General features: G+C 40.0%; 1 protein-coding gene across 3 annotated transcripts in view; it reads left to right on the forward strand.

Annotated features, from left to right (window-relative positions):
• Nucleotides 1–18511, forward strand: part of dennd1b (DENN/MADD domain containing 1B) — a 184756-nt gene that overhangs the window by 26332 nt on the left and 139913 nt on the right. For all 3 annotated transcript variants that reach the window (XM_041791060.1, XM_041791061.1, XM_041791062.1), the window contains exon 3: nucleotides 13961–14004. In XM_041791060.1, the coding sequence (XP_041646994.1) occupies nucleotides 13961–14004 (44 nt within the window). The remainder of the gene's footprint in view (nucleotides 1–13960; nucleotides 14005–18511) is intronic.

The raw sequence follows: 18511 nt of genomic DNA on the forward strand, positions 1-18511 counted from the left end.
GCCTCTTTAATCCCATTTTTTCAACTTCTTTTTTGCCAGTTTTAACCCATTTATGTCACTTTTGACACATTTTTGCCACTTTGCCATATGGTATCATATCGTTATCATATTGTATTGTATCATGAGTTACTCTGGGTTTCCCATCCCTACTCTTTGTACAGGTAATAACTGTGTCTTTTCATGCTTATCAGCATAATAAAGGAGTTATCAATTCTCTGTGCTTATATAGATGTTGTTTTTGATCAGGGCAGATGGTTGGACCATATGGAGAGAAGAATGTGATGATGTGAAGTAATGTCGGATTTTGAGCCAACCAACCGACAAACAGAGACGATATCAGCACCACTACCTTCTTCTGTTGCAGCCAAAACACTGCACTCTATCTGGCTTTCCCTGTCTATTTGGAAACACATATCTGGGTCATATCTCAGATTTCATATTTCAGGTTATACCTCAGATTTTAGGGCACATTACTGCTTTAAAGCAAGCGCTTGATTTTATTATTCTGCGGCAACTGAACATCATACGGTGAAGGAAAAGTTGGAGAGTAGTCTGTCTCGGGAGATGCTGGTTTGTTTTTCTTAGCTTCGGAGGCTAACAGCTCCCCCGTTCAACAAACAGGCTGCCTGTGTGCTGTGTTGTGTTGTGTTGAAGATGCAGTCATGCGGAGCCGCTGTTTGACATAATGTTGGACCAGTATGGAATCTGACTGGGAATATCAACGCTGATATGTGGTGATACACAGAGGCTGTCACAAAGGTTGCATCCATATGCTGTGCCACTCATTCGTGAAGCTGTGAAATTGGGTTGCATCCCAACTAGCCTGGAGACAGTATCGCTTTCACTTCTCTCTATCTCCACCTCCTTTCTCTCTCTCCCTCTCTTCACTCATCCCGCTGAAGCATTTTTCTGGGAAGACGGAACAAATAATGTGGCATTAATAGGGTCACATCATCTCCGAGCAGCTCTTTCTTTCTTCTTCTTCCAGTGGCTGAGGCTGTTGTTTATCTTTTTCAGATGAAGCTGTAGAAATGGCTCAGAAATCCCCGAGGCCAGCATCTCTCACATGTGAAGCCTGCCAGTTGATTTATTTTTTTGGCTGGTAAATCAGGCTCTACCTTTAGAGGTTGTTTTCTTTTTCTTTTATTCATATTTCAAGCATTGGAATTAAAATGTGTCTCTCCTTTGCAAATTTAGACCTATTTCTAGACCCAGTTCAAACTAACGATGATATATTTGCACATGCCTTTTGTAAGAAATTATATACCCTTTAGAGTGTCGTTCATCAGCATTTTTGATGCACATCACTTCTAAAATACAGTTTGATATCAAGCACAAACCTGTTATTATACCACCGTATCCTGTAAGGATTACACTCAAGGTTCACTTTTTCTGTTTCAGTCCCCTGGTTGTCATTTGTAACAACACAGTGTGACCAATCAGTACCAATAAACTTAAGAAGCATATCATGACTGAAGAAGTTCTCTTTCTGAGAACCTCTGCTCACTAAATCAGCATGAAATGTAATGCCATTTGCAGTGTGCAGTCTGAGACTGGCATGGCAAAAGGGGGAAAAAGTTTTAAACGTCTGTGAGTGTGTTTTTCTTTTTGCTGGCCTTTTGAAAGACGCCAGTTAATCTGCTTACTCCTTTAATTGTGAGTGTAGGGGCTGGGCCTCCTCCCGGCCAGAATAAGGCTACTGATCCAGAAGTAAAACGATGACCACCGCAGTTATTCCTTCCTTTAGGTTGTGCATCCCCCCTGGTCTTTTTTTCCGTCTCCTCCTCCTTCTGCAGACCCTCCCTCTGAGGGATGAAAGCTCCTTGTTCTGACAATAGACATTTTTTGCCATATGTTGGCTTGACATCTTCATCAGGTTCACAGCAGGTTACCTTAGTTAACTTTCACTCCACTGCCTGATGGGATTTTCTCCCTCTGTTTCTCCAATCGGCCCAGGCTCAAAGTCTAGACGGCCTCTGAGGCAGGGTCCTTCCAGCCCCGTGTCCACAATGGCCGCATTGTGGACGCTTAGTAGCGGCAGCTTCCTCCCGTTACAACGGGCAGGCTAGCGCTAAAACAATGCTTTTGTCCGAGGGCATGCGAGGGGGGCCTAATCCACTACATACTGTGAAATAAATCTCTCTCAGAGATGAGAGAGCGAGCAAGAGAAGCGGAGTGAATGAAATCACTGCCAACGAGGTTAGAGTGCAGCAGTTTAACCCCTGGCCAAGAAAGAGGGAGGAGAAGAGGCAAAGGGAGCGAGAGAAAGGAGGAACAAGGAGAGGCAGGCGCTACATCCCTTCATCTCCGGAGCACGGATGGAGGAGAGGGGCTGCCGGTGGCTTTCACAGCCTCTCTTCTCACCAGAGGAGCTGCTGTTCACCATATGGGATTTGGCCTCTCTTAACAAACAGGCCCCCTATTCACTCGCAACACACATTCACAGAATAAGGTGAAAAAAGTGGATTTTTTAAGCCTTTAGAACATTGGATGGCCATGAGGGCTCTAAGTCTGCGTTTGATTCACATAGTATAGAGAATTATAAACAAGAGGCTTTCATCTAAATGTGTATTCACCCTGGATTTAGGGTTAGGTCTTTTGGTGTTTTACTGGAATTTCTCTGTTTTAAAGCCAGATTCATGCACTCAGGCCTGTTTTTGAGCTGTGAAGGTGATCCTATAGAAACACAAACATAGGCCTCTGCACTGTGCCTCTATCCTGTGTATTATATACTTCTTCCACTGGGTTGCAAGGCTATTTTTGTGAAGCTTTATGTCATTCAAAGTAGGCAAGTAAGTTGGGTTTTACTTTTTTAGTTCAGTGACAAAATGACTAAGAGTTGAATAAGTTGCCGTGCAGCGCTGGGCAGTGTGAGCTTTTTGACACACTGGTGTTGCGCGCCAACTTTTTTCTTCCAGCCAGCAGCATTAGGGCAGCATTAGGAATGACATCCTCTGCCAACAGCTTCTTTTTTAGCCTACTTGGAAATCCCAAGAAGCGGAGATTTATGCCAAGAAGAAGATGCCAGCATTTCTCATTTTTTTAGCCTACTTGGAAGTGCCAGTAGACATAGATTTATGCAGAGAATAGAAGAAATACAAGATGAAGGGGTAGGCTTATTTCTCTCATGTTTCGCCGCACATATATCTTGCTAATTTATTCTGTTTAATCCCATCACGTTTAATGATCCACCTGAGTGAGGTAGGAAGGAAGTGGTGTCAGTTGAGAGAGGCAGCAGTCTACCTCCCACTCTGCAGCAAACCCCCCCCCCCCCCCCCCCCACACACACACACACCCTTCTTCCTCCTCCCACTCTCCCCTGTTGCCCCGCTCACAGTTCCCAGCACCCTTCACCTATTAACCCCCCTTTCTCCTCGCTCACTCTTCGCCTCCGACTTTTAAAGACAGGCATCTCAGGAATAGCCAAAACATTGATTTTCACCACCGTTTACACCACCCCTCCTGTCTCTCCCCCAGTATCTGTGTCACGGCTCAGGGGCTTCCTGCATGTTGCCCCCATCGTGACTGCTGGAGGTCAGCCACGCTTGAAGCCCTCTGAGATCAATGGACATGCTACCGTACTGTAAATATTCACTCCTGAGCTTAGTATCTATCTGTAAACACGCATGTACTTGTAAAGGACACGTTCAATGACCAGTGGTCACTTGTCATCGCAATTTGCCCACCTCCATTTCCTGGGGTGTGAATGGAGGAATCTTTCTCTGGATAGGTGATTTCAATTCAATTCTCACCCACTGGATCTGTTTACGCTCCATCAGGGTGAAATATGCTATAGGTTGTTTTCCTCTTGTCAGCCACGTCGCTTAAAAGTGGACCGGTTTTCTGGTGTTTGTGACAGCTCTTTGTAGATTCTGTCAACTGTGAGAAATACAATAAACACATTTTGAGTCATCTGGATTTCTCACATTGGAGACATATGCTGAAGAGGCTGATATTTAGCAAGTCAATGCAGTGTGCAGGCAGAGCTAACAGAGCAGAATTTGACACATAAGACAGATGCATCAATACAGAGACTGGAACTGGTACCAGTATCATGTGACCATAACAAACTAAAGCTTTAAGTGTGTCATACTAGGAAAAAAAATAGCAATCAGTGTTAAGGGAGTAAATCGCCAGCTTCATCACATACAGTACAATATCAATTATTGGGCAATTACATGATTTTTTTTCTGATCACAAGGTATCCCACAATGCAATTTGTGATCAGAAATCTTAATTCCCTTCTTAGATTACTTTAAATTTTGGCAGCTAAGATTTTTCTGATAACTTGAACTTTGGATGCTGGACAGTCAATGTATTCAAGAGGCATGCTTGTACACTATCTAAGCACTGGTAGATAGTGAGGGGAGATTGTTTTAAATCTGTACATGATCTTAAATGATGACAGCAAAATGGATGAAATGATGCAAACTTGATCAGCAAATACAGATGGAAGGCCTGATCTGGTGAATTCTTTACACAAATATATACTACTATATCATTTACTGCTGAAACTGCCAAATAGGCATGCAGGAATAGGGTTTGGTTTAGTTTTTTTTTTTTTTCCAGCACCAGTGCTAAATCGGTACTTTTTTTAAAGGTGTCGGTGCCTAAAAGGAGCCTGAATCGATACTTTTATGAGAAAAAGTGTTGGCAGCTGAATAAAATCTGTTTCAGAATCATAAATAATTCAGAAATAAGATGCCAATTGAAAATATAAGTAAAGGAAACAGGTGTGACTTCTTCACACAACGTTTTTCTTGCCTTTCTTTTGAGTGACAGCAAATGCCGTAATATTTTGCATCCAGAATATGTGAGTACTTTGGAAAAATTTTACTTTTGTGGTAGATTTCAGACAGACCAGTGTACTAGAGCAGTGGTTTTCAACTGGCTGGGTCACAGGACCAACCATCAACTCCTAAGGGAGAAGTGTGACCCAAATGTTGGAGATTTTTTTGGTCCATCAGATGTATTTAATTAAAAAAAAAACACCGCTTGGGCCTAAGGCAGTACAAAAAGTGTAACAAAACAACGAAACAGGACAAAACATGCATGTTTTATAGAGTCTCATAGACTATTTGCCGCATTTTTTTCCCCCCAGGCACACATCCATGACCCACTGAAAAGGGCTTGCGACCCATTTTTGGGTCCCAACCCACCAGTTGAGAACCACTGTACTACCTGACCAAGCTGATAACTACATATGATGAGTCAGTTTAGCTCAGTGGGTGGAGCAGCTGCCCATATATAGAGGTTTTAGCACTGGTGCACTGCTGATTGGTGCAGTTCTTCCCCCACTCTCACTCCTCATGTTTCCTGTCACTCTTCAGCTATCCTGTCCAAATGAAGGCAAAAAGAGAAAAATATAAATTGAATAAAGAAAAAGGAGTATCTGTGCATCCCTGCTTTGCAATATCATATTTTTTTTCAGAGCTTGCACTGTGCTGTTATTTGTTATTGTTAAAGATTGTTTATCCTGATTTAATCTGATTTTTTAAGCCCATTGGCTGAACGATCAGATCAGAACAGATAACAAACCAATGGCAGGAAGAGTTTTCAGGTCCATCATAAAAGCAGAAAGTGGTTGATCAGTCTTTCCAAAAAGAAAAAGAAAAGGCTGCAATGTAGCATTGAAAAGTAGTGCTGGTGGTGGTGCTGCATTTCAAGCTTTTGTTTGGATGCATTTTCTTAAGAGTGTGAATTGTTGTGTGTGCATGTTTTCATGCTTATGCTTACTCATGACATTGCCTTCTTCCTCTAGTCTCTGACTTTGTCGTATTTTATTGCAAGCGACGGCTAACATTGTCTGCTGCATGCAGAAAATGTTTTACGGCCCTGTGAGCGAACAGTAACATTTATACAATGCACTTGTAAAAGCCAGAGTGCAAATCAACAGAAAGTCTTTACTCTGGACTCTTGACTGTGTGGAAGTTTTGGCTTTGAAATCAGGAAATAAGATATTTCAATAACATATGAAATAAAAGCATTTCAAACAAGTCAGTCACATTTAAAATATAAATGTGCTGAAAAGTTAAGGGCCTTTTTTAATTTGACAGGTAGAATTGTAATTGCATTACTCAGAATATAGAATGCATTTGTTGGTCAGTGTCATGGAGCTCTAGTATTTGTATGTGTGCGTGTCTGTGTGTGGATTTGAAGTAGGGGAGGGGGGATTAACCGGTGCAGGATCTGTCATGGTGACATTTGTGTCCCCCGGCGGAGCAGCAGGGGTCCTCTTCACCTCCATAACCTTCAACTTTCAGCCTTAACCCCCTTCAGGCCCCCTCTTGCGTACACCACACGCCCAGCACGTCTGAAGGGAGGGGTGTACGAACGCAAGAGGGTGAGAAAATAAGAGAAAGGAAAGGGAGGGGGATGCAGAAGTGAAGAGGACAGAGAGCTGCAGGGGAGGGTGGGATAAAGAAAAAGAGAGGTTATGGAAGAAACAGAAAAAATGAGGCAAGCATGGGAAACAGAGAGAGGCAAAGAGGAGAGGGGCTTGAAATGAAGCAGAAACAGGCAGAAAAAGAGAGAAGAATGTGTAAAAGAAAAGACGGAGAAAAGGAGAGGAAAGGGGCAAAGTGATTGGCAGAGAGATGTGGAGGTGGAGCAGAACAGACAGGATAAGAGCCTGCAGGATGGGAAGGAAAGTGCACACAGAATGCAGAGGAAAGAGACACGATTGATAAAGGAAGGTGTTTGGTAGTGCTCTGAAGTTCTGGTATGTCCTCGGCTGCACGAGAAAAGTATTTCTGTTGTTACAGCTCACTGTTTTCTGCCTCTTCCCTCTCTTTATTCATGTCTCTCTCCTTTTCTGCCACTCAACCCTGAATACATCACACATATAAAATGTTAGATTTGAAGTCCATTTGGTTACATGACAGCTTATTTTATTATTTAGGCTAGCCATCAGTCAAAAGTATTCATTTTACAGCGACAATAGACAGTATACAGCAGCAAATTCTGTTCAACAAGAAACTATTTAAGAAGTAACATGTAATTTGCTTTTTTTTAAATTAATTTGTCCACTGATGTTTCACATAAGGGCTGGAAATCGCAGGGAAAACCTATGATTAGTGGTGTTCCCAGGCAAATGAATTTACATCTGTTTAACTTAGATTCTAATTTGTTTAGTCAGCTAGTTTAAAGTCAAGAGCACACCCAGAAAAGTCCAAATTTAACCAAGTTTGTCTATGACACATGACAGTGGCAGTTGGCCAACAGTGTGAAGGCTAATGTTAATTCCTGGCCTTTGACCCTCTTCTGTTGTTTACTTTGGGTTAGAGAAGGTTCTGGTAGCATGGCAGTGTATAGCTGTGTTACAGTTAAGACAGAGCATTTGACTTTGAAGGATTGTGGGCCTGAAATGATAGAAATATTGATATTTAGTAGAACTTAGAAGGGATTTTGGTGCTGACTACAAAGGGATCTGACTTGATCTGGTTAACTGGCTAATTGCATGCATTCCTACTCACGATATTATTCAATGCAATAAAATAGGATATAATTCAATAAAATTTAAAATGATTTAAAAACATAAGATACAGTGTAATCTGACTAATTTGATACATTGCAACACAATCATAGAATTATACATAAAAATACCTCAATAACTAAATAATATATATTCCATGGAAATCCCTTTATTTGTTGCTAACAATTGTTGTATTTATTACAACAATTGGATGCAAGTTTCACATCTTCTCATTCTTCACCTTGTCCGTAGAGTTGTTCCAATTCTGACACCAGTATCTGAAATATTTCCAATATGGATACAACAAGAAGTGACATCAAAAGATAAATCACTTTTGAACCATAAATCATAGACTCTTACTTTTTTTTTCCTCTAAAAGCTAGCTATTGTGCTGCTCCAGTGACACTACCCATGCCTTCATCACCCTTTTGGAAGTGTTTCTTGCAGACCTGGAGCTTAAATGACTTTTCAGGGATTCTGAAGATCAAATCCATACATTGCCACTTGATTGATTGCTTAGAACCATATTTTTTTCCCAGAGTGCTTTCAGCCAATGACATGATGTTGATGTGGCCCTCTGCGTCATTGTTACTTAATATTCAGCTCTAAAACACACAATAATTAGTAAGAATAACAGTTGAGAATAACAATTACAGTTGTATTTGCTGAGCCTTGTTCTGAGTTCACAGGATGTGCCAGTTTTCCACAGAACAGTCGGTCCAGAGAGTTTACACTGTCTGGTATAATTTCCCTGACTTCTCCTTCTTTTATCCTGTTGTCAACTCTTCTCTTTGGCCATTTTACTCAGCTTTTTTTGACCCTCATTCTTATCACAAGAACCGTTGAGATCATCCTGTAATCAAATTAGTGGGGAAACCTGCAGACAAAAGAGACAAAAGAGTTTGCAGTGTCTCAAACAGGGGGTGTTTGGAACTGTGGGCTTTTTTCAGCTCATCTCATGAAGGGGTAGTTGCATGAGTAAAAAGAGTCAAACAAATCTAAACCCTACAGTGGGACTTGGACTGCTTTTATGAAGGACAGTAATGGGGTAATCTGTTTGGAGCACCTTTGCAGAGAAGAAAAAATCACTGTTTTCACCAGTAATTCAACTGTTGTATCATGAGTCAATATGATGATGTATCACTGTACTGTACATTTCATCCCACCCCTTGTCTTATGCAATGTCAGACAAGCAGAGTATTACATACTTTATGAGATCAACTGCCCTTTCAGTTGAGGCACTAAGCTATTTAATCACATTGAGTGGATTATAAAAGGCAATCTTGTACTTAGCAGTAGTAGATGAGAAGGCTTAATGAATAAATGATTGAGTAGGTAGTGTGCAGCTCCATTTACTGGTTTTTGCTGTACATGCATTGATTTTATGGACCCTTTTAACTGCAGATCTTTTGGCTTGTCATAGCAAAGACATCCCACACATGCATTCCTTACAGATGATCCAGACCCACAGCAGCCGCTGGTGTTGTGCATTATGACTTGCTAACATGACTTTTCAAAACAACTGATGCAATCATGTAACACCAATGAAATTCTCTCCTGTGATTTTTCTGTATCTTTTAAGTTCCTTCGAGAAGTTTTTAGAAAGTCAGGAAAGAGTTGAAATAAATACTGCTGTAGAATTACAACCTGCAAGAGCAACAAGACAGAGTATAGGGTAATTTCTACACAGAAGTTTTTGATGCCTTTATCTACAACCACAGGGCAGCATCAGACAAACTGATGTAAAGCACGCTGCCAAAAATGACTTTTTTTTTGCACAGCAGAATTCCTGATGATTTACACAAAGTTCTTCACAGCAGCTTTGAGAAGGTCTACAGTTACAAATGTTGCTGCCTTTATCAGTAATAAGTATCATATCAGAGCCCACTATACCGTCATTAAAAAGAGTGTTTGTTCAGATAGGCAAACCTGCCATTGTCATACTTATGCACATGTTTCTTCACTGTGCTGAGAAGGCTGTGCTTGAAAAAGTTACAAACTTTAAACCCTCTTTTCTTCTGGGATACATGTTCCTTTTCCTCTGCCCAATATTACGTTCCAGCAGCAGTTCCCATCCTCTCACCCAGTAAATCAGCACAAAATAGCCCTAACTGTGGTAGATAGGGTAGGCAGGAGAAAAGAAGGGGGGTGGGCAGGAGGAGTTGGAGAGCTTTAAACTCTGCTGCCTTTTTTTCTGTGCCACTCTTTTCAAGATGGGGCCCATGAAATTATCCAACAGGATTATGTAAGGCATGATGAACTCTGCTACGTCGTGTCATCCGTTTGTCCATTGAATCCTCTCTCTCTCTGTCAGACTGCATGGTGGGAAAGCCATGAAGCAGTTCTACACTTTGTGTGTAATTTCATGTCCTGTTAAAAAGAGATAGTCTCCTTTGGCTTCTAAAATGTCTTTATGAATCTGTTTCTGCTAAATGCAAAGGGCAGGCTCTTGTCTGAATGCAGCTCTTGGTGAAATGTCCTATGTCATTTATTTAAGTGTCTAAACCAAACTTGCATTGTTTTGGTTCCAAAATGATCTTTTTTATGGTTGAAGTGTCTGTCTATGCAGGTACAGCTTTGTTGCAGTGGGAGGGTTGTGTTCAAGGGCCTGTAGGTCTTTTAATGTTCATGACAGTGAACCTGGCATGTGAGCCAATGTCTCATCGAACCCTCGCTCTTCAGGCTGAGGTCACAGGGTGACCTTGGAACCGTGGAAACCATGTTTACTAGAGACCCCTGTGTTCAGCAGAGGCTCAGTGGCTGCTTCTATTCAACCACATGGTATAAGCCTGCAAGAAGGGGAATTCAGCTTTTATACTTGGAAGTTTACTGAGGTATTTAAAAATGTTAGAGAAGTGATGCAAAAGGGACAGTTGTAGTAGAAGCATACAGAGACAGATTCAAAGGCGTGTTGCCACTCTGCTACCCCCATCTTTGTTGAACAGTGCTCATTTGTTTGATTTAATTTTGATTTATGTGGGATGAAAGTAATCCTGATGTTGTTGATGTGCTTTCATTAACAACAATTAATTTAGATAAACATTGATGCACACTTTTTAAAACGTATTTGAGGAGTTTTCTGATTGGTTATGTGACTAAATTAAATAAATATTGATGTTTCATTATGATCTACTAAGTCCAAGAAGACCATCAGCAACAATATTGCTGATTTCTGTACAGTAATATTAAATGTTTTTAAACCCTGCCCATGGCTTTACATCAGGCAGTGTGACTAACATCAAACAGCTTTTTAACCGTTTTAACTCTAAAGATTCACACTGAGTGATACTCTCGACTGTTGAGACTCATTTATGCTCTTTTCCAGACAAGGACGAAGTCTTCTGTTCTCTCATTTCTGCATGTTTTGTAGAGGCTTGTATTTACAGCCATTATAGTGAATTTTCATTACAGAACAAAGCAAAGAAGAATACTTTGGTCTATTGCAGAACTTCAGGCTTATAACAAACTGGTTAGAAGTATAAATATCTATATGATGTTACCTGTTCTGAACACTGGGACAGACACTGTAAACAGAAAAGCTGAGTGGACTGCACCTTCTAGTGGATGAGTTACATTTTTTAAAGTCCATCCCACTGTAAAAGACCCATGTGATAATATTGGTAGTGACGGTTATATAGCCTGAAATACAGGATTTGATTTCATATGTAAAAAAAGAATAAATCAGCCTTTTACAGACGGCAGGTTGAGAATTTTTGTTTATGATTTTTTTATACATATACATGACAGAATCTACAAAGAGATATCACTTTGTCCACAGGGGGCACCAAACCTACACAAACTAAGAGTTTTTCCACCGTAGATTTAAAGGTGACATATTAGGCAAAAATCACTTTTCCAGGCTTTTCTAAAAAAATATGTTCCCCTGGCCTGTCCACAATTCCCTCCAATACCAGAAAAATCCATTCCCATCCTCCCTCTCTTTCTCCACCTTTAAGGAAAATGTGCGCTGAAACAAGTTGCCCTTAGATTTTCCCCTCATGACCTCATGTGGGGAGTAAGCACCGCCCCAGGTCCCAATCAGGTCCTTAACTTTGGATAAAAGTGTCCGTAACATTGCCACAATCAGGAGTGCCACATCCATTTTCTGAGAGGGGTGTGGTCAGGGTCGGAGTCAGACAGCCCAGTAACATTTAAAGCCACAGACACAGAAACGGCTTGTTCTGAGAGGGGCTGAAACAAAAGGCTTTTTAGACATGCAAAAATCCAACACTAGAATTTTTTTTGGCAACAAACTTTACAGGCATGTTTTGGGGACCTCTGAGAAAAATATAAATTTGTCTTAAAAGGGTAAAAGTTTTCTGTCCACTTGATGATGCTGTTGCGCCCTTTGTCCAGTGAGGTCAGCAGAGGTGACGTCATACAGCAGGAGAAAGTTAGTACAACCAACATGGCAGCACCAGGGAAAGGACATTATCAATGCAAGCAGGGCATGAGCAACGGACATGACACATGGGGTTTTCAAGGAGTGCAAAAATAAAATACAGCAGTAATACGATAAAAATGAAGGCAAGGCTAATGTTAAACCAGCTAAACAGTTGAAACAATGGTATAGATAGCAATATATCGCAAAATATATAGTATATCAATACTCGGTGTATTGTAAAATGTTTAAAATTGCAATAATATTGAATCGTGGCAAAAGTATTGTGATAATATCTTAACGTGGGGCCACTAGTGATTCCCACCCCTAGTAACCACACACAGAAAAGGAAATCTTGCCTGGAAGTCGTTTAACAGTTGCTTGATGTTTTCGCTCTGTATTGATCACTCTAGTAATATTTATATTAGATGCTATAAACTGTCACAATTGTGACAAATGCACATTGAACACATAGTATGTAAAATTGTGCCACCAGGCTCTTAACCAAAACAAAAACACAATATGATGAGTAGAGACTAGAGGTGCCCAGCCCTGCTGCTTACTTCCTGTTTTCTAGCCCTCTCCAACCCCAGCAGAGCTTCGGCAGAGTGCTGCCAACATGAGTCTGGTCTGGTCGACCTTCCTGCCCCTTAAGGAAAGGTTTTTGTCGCCTCTTTAATTAGCTAAATACTGCTAGTGCTGTGCTCATGGTGATTGATGCTGGTCTTTATCATAATATTAATGACAATGGTCTATTATAAAAGGCCATGACACAGAGTACAGTCTAGACCTGCCCTCTGGAAAGTGTCTTGAGATGCCTTCAGCTGTGAATTAGTGATATACAGCCAAGGATCGATCGATTGATTGATTGATTGATTTCAAATTGAGGACTCTGTTCAACAAAAACGGCCACTCATAAGGCGTATTTACTAAACAGAAAAACATATCATTTTCATTCATAAATTCTGATAATGAGGGAGAAATGCACTCAAATGTACGTCCTGGTCCAGTGGAGGTGGTCACGTTTCAAGTGCACATGTGCATTCTGGGACCAGCGTGACCATGAAGGGCCTTTTTCAGTGCATTTCTCCCTCATTATGAGAAATTTATGAATGAAAACAAAACTTTGGTTTCCTGCTTAGTAAATACACCTTAGGAGGTGCTGTTCTTATTGAACAGAGTCCACAATTAAAAACAAGAAGTAGTATCGAGAAGGAGGCCGACACTGAGCAGTGTTGGTCGTAATTTGCTGGAATGCTGAGTGTTGGTGGCTCCATGTTACAGAAGTGAGTGTGGGCGATTGAACTCAACGACAGGTCCTGTTACAATAGGAAGATAATAATTTCAGATTTTCTGTCTTTGACCATTTTAGGAAATATGACATAAAAAAACATGATATAACTTTGGAATGGTCACTTTTTAAATGATCAAAGACATTTTAGTGCTGTATCTTTAAACCTAACCAGGGCTGAATTTTTCATCTTAGGATTTCTTATTAAGTCTGATCAGCAACTTAAACTAAACAATCTTCCACCTGCTATGTTCTGTAATTTCATGATTAACCAACACAGATGTTAATCTCCTGTTAAAGGTTTAATAAATTAAGCTATTTGTTTAATCTTACAACAAATATGTTACTGTTATTACTTATAATGTAAAACTGAAAAAAAAAAAACATATAACCCCTGTTGTTTTAATGATAAACCTTTACACTTAGATGTTACATCTCTCCAGAAAACACCCAGGATGTATCTATGTAGGAATAATTAAGCAAATGAACCAGAGTATGTGTTGGTATGACTTTCTTAAACGGGCTGATTTGGTGTATAATATAAGCTATCATATCTACACTGAGAATATGGATTAGCATATTTACAGCACATACAGCCTAGACACACTCTCTCTCTTGTCTTTCACCATGCGCTTCCTGGTGCGTGTGTGTGTAAGTAAGTGTATAAGTGTTAGAGTGTGTGAGTGCATGCACACACTCGCAGCAGCCACCCTTGCCCCCACCCCTCTCATTAATATGTATGTGTTCTGAGGCAGCTAGCGAAGACGGTGTGTTTCTCACCCGCTGATTAATGCTGTCTGTCAATTACCTCTAGATCCAACCGTGCTGTGGAGCTTCCCCCAGGACCACACAGACCAGGTTGGAACACACTCTGCTTTTTCATTCTTTCTCTCTCTCCAAATCTCTCCCTCTCTCTCTCTCGTTCACTGTTACAGACAACCTCTACCACCTTCCTCCTCCTCTTCCTCTCCCATCTCCCTTCCTCGCCTAATGCCCTCTCTCACCCTGCCATCCTGTGGTAACCTCCCCCAACACCTATCACCACCACCACCACCACCACCACTCTCCTCTTCATCCTCATCAGTGCTTCCTCTCCTCCTCTCCTTCTCTCCTCCTCCTCTTCTGTCTCTCTCTGTCTCATTGTACGTCTGTTGCTGGTAATGAAAAGCAGTGAGCAGGTCTTCAATAACCGACGAATCAGTAATTATCATGCAACCGTGACAGGAATGCACACACCTCTCTCTCTCTCTTTTTCTCTCTCTCTTGCTCTCTTTCTCTGTTTTTATCTCTTGCTTCCTCTCTTTGTGCCAAATCGTCTCCTTCCTATTGTTTAACATTCATAGCTCTGTTGGGTTCATTTTTTATCTGAAAGGGAAATGGTTTGTAGTCCTTTGTGGCATGCCATATGTAACCTAAACTAACCAGGGGTAAGTATTACACAGTTGTGAACACCTCCCTAGCTCCTAATTGGTCAAAATTGCTATTATTGAACTATAAATTATGATTTCTAAGGATTAAATTGATAAAAAGGTTGGAAAAATATCCAAATAACTGTACATACGGGCTGCAGTAACTGAATGTGTCCATGAAAAAATTGTTGTTTTCAGCAGATATCTTAGTCATAAGAAGACTAAGCTAGTTAAGCATCTTTGTGCTTATATGTGCCATGAAATTTCACTGCCATGCTACAATGATAATAATAAAGAGGAATCAAGGATGAATCCCCCTTATGCAGGAATTATACAGCCCAATGTTACACATTTTCATGATGATAAAAGAAAACAAAACGCAGTGAATTTGCAGGACTGTCCTTTTTGTAGCGATGGATTGTTTGTGCAGTCACTTTAAATTAAGTGACTGTGAGTTATTGTTCCAGAAACAATACATAGTCTCTTCCAGTTGCAGAGCTGTGAACTGGTAGGTCTCCAAAATGTTGCACAACTTCCTGTTGCAAGTAGCTGTGAGTTTCTGCTCTTCTTGTTGCAGATCTTTGGTCTGGAGCAAGGTTATTATAGTTAACTAAACTGAGCTAAAAAACTAAAACTAGAATGTAAGAATCATTTCAGTTAACTGAAAGAAAATAAATACTAAGCTTTCCAAAACACTAAAAACTAACTAAAACTAAATTCTGTGCTTGGAAAACCAACCTGAAATTAAATTAAATTAAAGACAAATCTCTTTAGTTTTAGTCTTGACAACAGCATACTGACTGACATGTATGCCCAATCCTGGAGAGAGTAAAATCCCCTGATCTGATTGGAGAAGACTTCACACAAGATAATTTTTTTTGTCTCAAGTTGTATCCAAACCTTTTGATTGAATAAATTTAATGAAAAGCGAAGAGCTTTTTTGGATCTCGCCCCTGACGGATTTCTGATATTGCCGAAAAAAATGAAACTAACACTAAAACTAATAAAGACTAAACTAAAACGAAGCATTTTTGCAAATTAGAGCTAAACTTAACTAGCAACCCTGCAGGAAAAACGTATTGAAAATAAACTGAAATGTGAAACAAAAGGTTAAAAATGAAATAAAAATAAAAACTAATGAAAAACCCAAAACTATTTTAACCTTGGTCTGGACTGAGCTTTACTCATGTAAACCACTGGTTCTCAACCTGTGGTTCAAGCCACTTTTGTGGGGAATGGGAGGACCTTTCTTTTTCTTTGGTTGCCAAAATTAAGATATGTTATATTGTCCAGAATCATGATAACACACTCATGAGTAGTTTATACAGAAGTCTTTTGATAATGACCACCTTTTTTATTCCAGGTCCTTATTTTAGGCTTATTTTGTGTGGCTTTTATCGGGGAGAGACATGCAGGAAAGGCGCCACAGATCGGATTTGAACCTGGGCTGCCCAAGTACATGAAGCCCAACCTTACCAGCAGGCCACCTGCGCTCTTTTTTCTGAGTTTTCTGGATTAAAATATTGGCAAATTGCTTCCAGCTATGATACACTATTCATTCACAGTGCTACTTTAAATCCAGGCAGTAGAGTGAGGTGAAAAAGTGAAATCACAGGACCTACAGCCAGTCATTGGCGACAGCCCATCATAATGACAAGCAGCTGCTTAGACGCAACATCCGATTGGCCTAAGGGCAAACACATGAAAATATTGTTGGTTCATCCAACCCACAGTTGTAATGCTGACTAGTAAAGGTGACAACGTTTAATCATTAGTCGGCTATTCAAGCACGTCCATGATCAGGATTAATAACAGTAAGGTGGAAAGGTGATAGAACATCTCAACTGAGAGGACACTTAGCTTTTTCCAGATACAAAAAGGTGGTTCTCAGGAAACAAGGTCTTGAACTGTTGGTATGAACAACTCAACACTACTTAATGAATGAGTGCTCTGTATGACGAAAACGTTAACTGACGTTAATTGGCTAAAGAAGTTCAAAGCTAAAGGAAAAGAAAATAAAGCAGATGGATGATGATGGTCAGCAGTGAGAAGAAATCAAGAAACAAAAGCGTCATAAAGATATGAAACTGACAACAACCCTGTTAGGGTCATGGTAAACTGTGAAGTGAATCAGATCCAGTGATGATCATTACTTGGCTTTATATTGATTATCACAGAACTGCTGTGTTATGATGTTATCATTGTATGCAGTCTGTCATTTGGGATGATATCGCATCATATTATCATATAATTGTGTAAGACTGTATTACATCTTTTTGTTTGTATCATATTGTTTCATAAAGTATCAAATCCATTGTTATCCAGTGATTCCCAGTCTGTTATAACTGTGTTGTGGGAAAATTAATTTCAAATCCAGTGTAGATGCTGCACTCATAATAACTATTTTTTCATCTTAAAAGTTGGCTGCGCAATGTACTGGTGCAACTTGTATGTTGGTATAAAGTGCTAAAAACCATGACGTCATTACCTGTCACCACTGTCACACGCTGCAGAGACCTAACTGACAGAAAACTCAAACAGCCGCTTCTCAGCTCGGAGCGTGCTGGAATTCTTTAAAGACACAGACCAGACCGCCAGGATTTGGTGCCACTTTTCAACTGCTTTCCTTCCCCTTTATTAGGTCATAATCTTGCACTAAAAGACAACAGGAAGTATTCCATTAAGTAAATAAACTATGTGGACTAAGAAAACTCTGCAATAAGAGCAGCAAGTGACAGGAGGAGGAGGACAGAGCTACCTGCAGGCTGTGAGACTGTCTCACAGCAATCACTGGAGGCTGAGAGCTCAACCACTGTGTTATAGCTGGTAGATGCATAAACTACATACTAGGGCTGGGCATTAAATCAAAAATTAGATAAAATCGCAATATGGCCTGCTGCAAGTTTTGAATCGCAAAATGTGCAATATTTCTTTGACCTGAAATTTGAGTCAAAAAACCCAGCAGCAAATGTTATGCATGACATACCGTGCAATCATTCAGGTGCCATTTTCTTAGAATAGCCTACAAAAAATCCTGCCTTCTTCATTTTTTTTACTTTTTTCTTATTAAATATAAGAATGACAAGAACCATTCAATGCAACAATTCATATCCATTTTGCAATACGAGTCAAAATCATCAGAATTAGACACTTTTAAAGAATTGTTCAGCCCTTATTTAGGAATTAAAGAAAGTTAGGGAATAATCGCATATCAAATCGCAATTGCAATATTGGGGAAAAAATTAGCAATTAGATTGTTTTCCAAAGTGGTTCAGCCCTAATCCATACTGCACTAAAAAGAGGACACAGCTGCAAAGAAAATTCAAGTTGTCGACACTGTTGAACAAAATGGAAATTGTCACATAGGCAGACAATTCAAAACTTTTCCCCCTGTGGAGATTTCAAAACAGACTGTGGCTTATACGGGGCAACGTGTGATCAAGACTTTAGGGTTAGAATAATAATGCCCTCAGTTTTGGCCCCTTATGGGATATCAACAGGGTACAACATCCAAGTTAAATGTGAAAATAAGAACAAAGTTATTTCACTCTATATTCCTCTAATAACATCATGATGTTTGTGCTCTTATGGGGTAAATGCATTATGTTAAAGTTTGAACAAGAGGCTCTGCTCTGTAACGTTTGGTGTTTGTTTCCATCTTACAGTTCAGGAAGTGTTTTCCCACCAAGAAGCACACATTCAGGTTTGCAGCTGTGAATAAATAACAAATCCCCGTTATTAAAGCCTCTTTGTCACTATGATAGATCCGTTTTTTCTGCCATTATTTAGATTCAAACAGTCATGATGGGCTGCCAATTCAGTGAGTAGAAAAAAAAATCCTCAGCTTCATGTTACATTAAATAAAAAGGTATTCTAACATATTCTGCTCATTTGATTGTAAGTCTGGGAAAAATGACTTGAAAACACACTTGATTTAGTACCAGATTTTAATTAGT

Source organism: Cheilinus undulatus, linkage group 7 (genome assembly GCF_018320785.1).
Source record: "Cheilinus undulatus linkage group 7, ASM1832078v1, whole genome shotgun sequence".
NCBI lineage: Eukaryota > Metazoa > Chordata > Actinopteri > Labriformes > Labridae > Cheilinus > Cheilinus undulatus.